This window comes from Leopardus geoffroyi, chromosome C2 (genome assembly GCF_018350155.1).
Source record: "Leopardus geoffroyi isolate Oge1 chromosome C2, O.geoffroyi_Oge1_pat1.0, whole genome shotgun sequence".
NCBI classification, from domain to species: domain Eukaryota; kingdom Metazoa; phylum Chordata; class Mammalia; order Carnivora; family Felidae; genus Leopardus; species Leopardus geoffroyi.
In genome coordinates, this window is record NC_059333.1 from 14,282,874 (window position 1) to 14,284,991 (window position 2,118).

General features: G+C 40.4%; 1 protein-coding gene across 1 annotated transcript; it reads left to right on the forward strand.

Moving 5' to 3' along the window:
- The first annotated feature begins 242 nt into the window (after window positions 1-242).
- LOC123610655 (keratin-associated protein 21-1-like) lies at window positions 243-875 on the forward strand. Its single transcript, XM_045501529.1, has one exon. It carries the CDS (start codon window positions 273-275, stop codon window positions 588-590), a length of 318 nt encoding a protein of 105 aa, XP_045357485.1. The 5' UTR covers window positions 243-272; the 3' UTR covers window positions 591-875.
- The last annotated feature ends 1,243 nt before the right edge of the window (window positions 876-2,118 follow it).

Consider the following 2,118-nt stretch of genomic DNA (forward strand, 5'->3'; position numbering starts at 1 on the left):
CAAACATGGTTTCCCAATAAAACTGGAGTCTATAATAATTGTTTCATTTAAGATAGATGCTATAGCTGTGAAAAGATCAAGTCCTCTCATTATCAACTGACAGGAGGGACTTATACATGCTAGATATTAAATAAATATTTATTGCATGAATCACAAAATTCATTACATGCCCTGGCCCTTCCTTGTCAGTATATAAAGGTTCCAGGGTAGTAGGTGACATTCAAACTTTGGAAGCACTCTTTCCCTCAACAGAAACCTCACCCTCTGCCACCATGTGTTACAACTATTATGGAAACTCTTACGGGGGCTGTGGATATGGCTCTGGCTGTGGCTGTGGATATGGCTCTGGTTGTGGCTATGGATATGGCTCTGGCTGTGGATATGGTTCCAGATATGGCTGTGGCTATGGCTGTGGATATGGTTGTGGATATGGCTCTGGCTGTGGCTGTGGCTATGGCTGTGGATATGGTTGTGGATATGGCTCTGGCTGTGGCTGTGGCTATGGTTCCAGATATGGCTGTGGCTATGGAAGTGGCTGCTGTACCTGCCGACCATTTTGCTACAGAAAATGCTGTTCTTCTTGCTGCTAGAACATCGTCCTAGAATATTGTATGCCTCTGAAGAAATATTTCAAGATTAACATTTTTCCCTAAAAGATGCTTCATTTTATTATCTCTACATGCAAGTAAGAATTGGATACCACCTGTGTTTACTTCAGAGAACCTGTTATTGAGGAATTATGAATGTTTCCATTATGTTACATGAAAACAGAAGATTTGATTCTGGTTATGTTCAAAATTTAAATTCTTGGTTATCCTGTTCTATGGTTTTGTATTGTCCATGAGCATAAAAACTCCATATGTGGGATAAAAGTATATTTTTTCAATACATAAATTTCACTTGTTCCTGAAAGTTATTGAGTCCTTTGAGCCAGATTCGTCACCGACGTTAGTATCTGTGGCTTCCCTGGAAGGTTGGGTAACCACTGTGTAAGCTGAACCTTCTGTTTGATTTTGCTGTTAACATAAAATTGCTTTAAAATGTAAAGTCCAGGGGTGTCTGGCTGGCTCAGTTGGTTGGCATATGACTCTTGACCTTGGGGTGGTGAGTTCCAGCCCCATGCTGGGCATGGAGCCACCTTAGAAAAATATAAAATAAAATGTAAAGTCCAATTAAAAAAACAATATGGTGCTGTTTCAGATAGGAAGATCAGGTTAAAAGTCTGAAGAAGTGACAAGTAGGCTGATATTTGGCATATGGACAGATGCTAGAATAAGGGGAAGAATGTTGGAGGCAGGAGGGAGAACAGGCGCAAAGCTCTCAGCAGATGGGAGGTTAGTGTGCTTAGGGACTGTAAGGAGGTCTGGGGACAGGAGAGCAGAAACCATCTAGACTGGAGAGGTGAGTAGAGGCCAGGTCACGCAAAGCCTTGTGTTATAAGGTGTTAAGATTTGCTTGGATTTTGTTTTAAGATACTTATTGGTTTATCCAGCCATTTGTTCTTGTCTTTGCAACTTCTTTCCATTCTGTCTTTTTTCCATCTTTCATATCAAATCTAAACACAAATTCACACCATTTCCGTGTTTCCGCGTGTGTGGATTGGACTATGGAAGATTGGAAGAAAGGTAACTTGTTTGGAGCATGTTGGAATAATTGAAGGGGGTGTAGTGTCTGGTCTGGACTTGGAAATTTGTAAGGGCAGCTCAGAGACGGGAGAAAGGGAGGAAGAGGCTATGAGAGGGGGTACTTACAAGTGTGTACCTCATAGCACTTTGTGTTGACACCACCATTTTCTTCCCATATTTTAAAATATTTGTTACATGGAAGAGAGACTAATATTGGTTTCCTGGTTCCGGGGACCAGAATTAGATGAACATGTATGGAATTAAAAGGAGGCTAACATCTTAATATGTGACATTTTTAAAACATAACAGACAAAAATGGATTTTGGTGTCAGAGAGGTTATTCAGCTCTGAGGGTGTCTGGGTATGGGCTACGTTACTACTTACTCTGGTTTTTACAGAGAAATTAAAACACACAGGAGCCAGTTAGATCTGTCTGACTCTGAACACCTCATCCTATTCTAATTTTTAAAAAGTGTTGATCCTATAATATAAA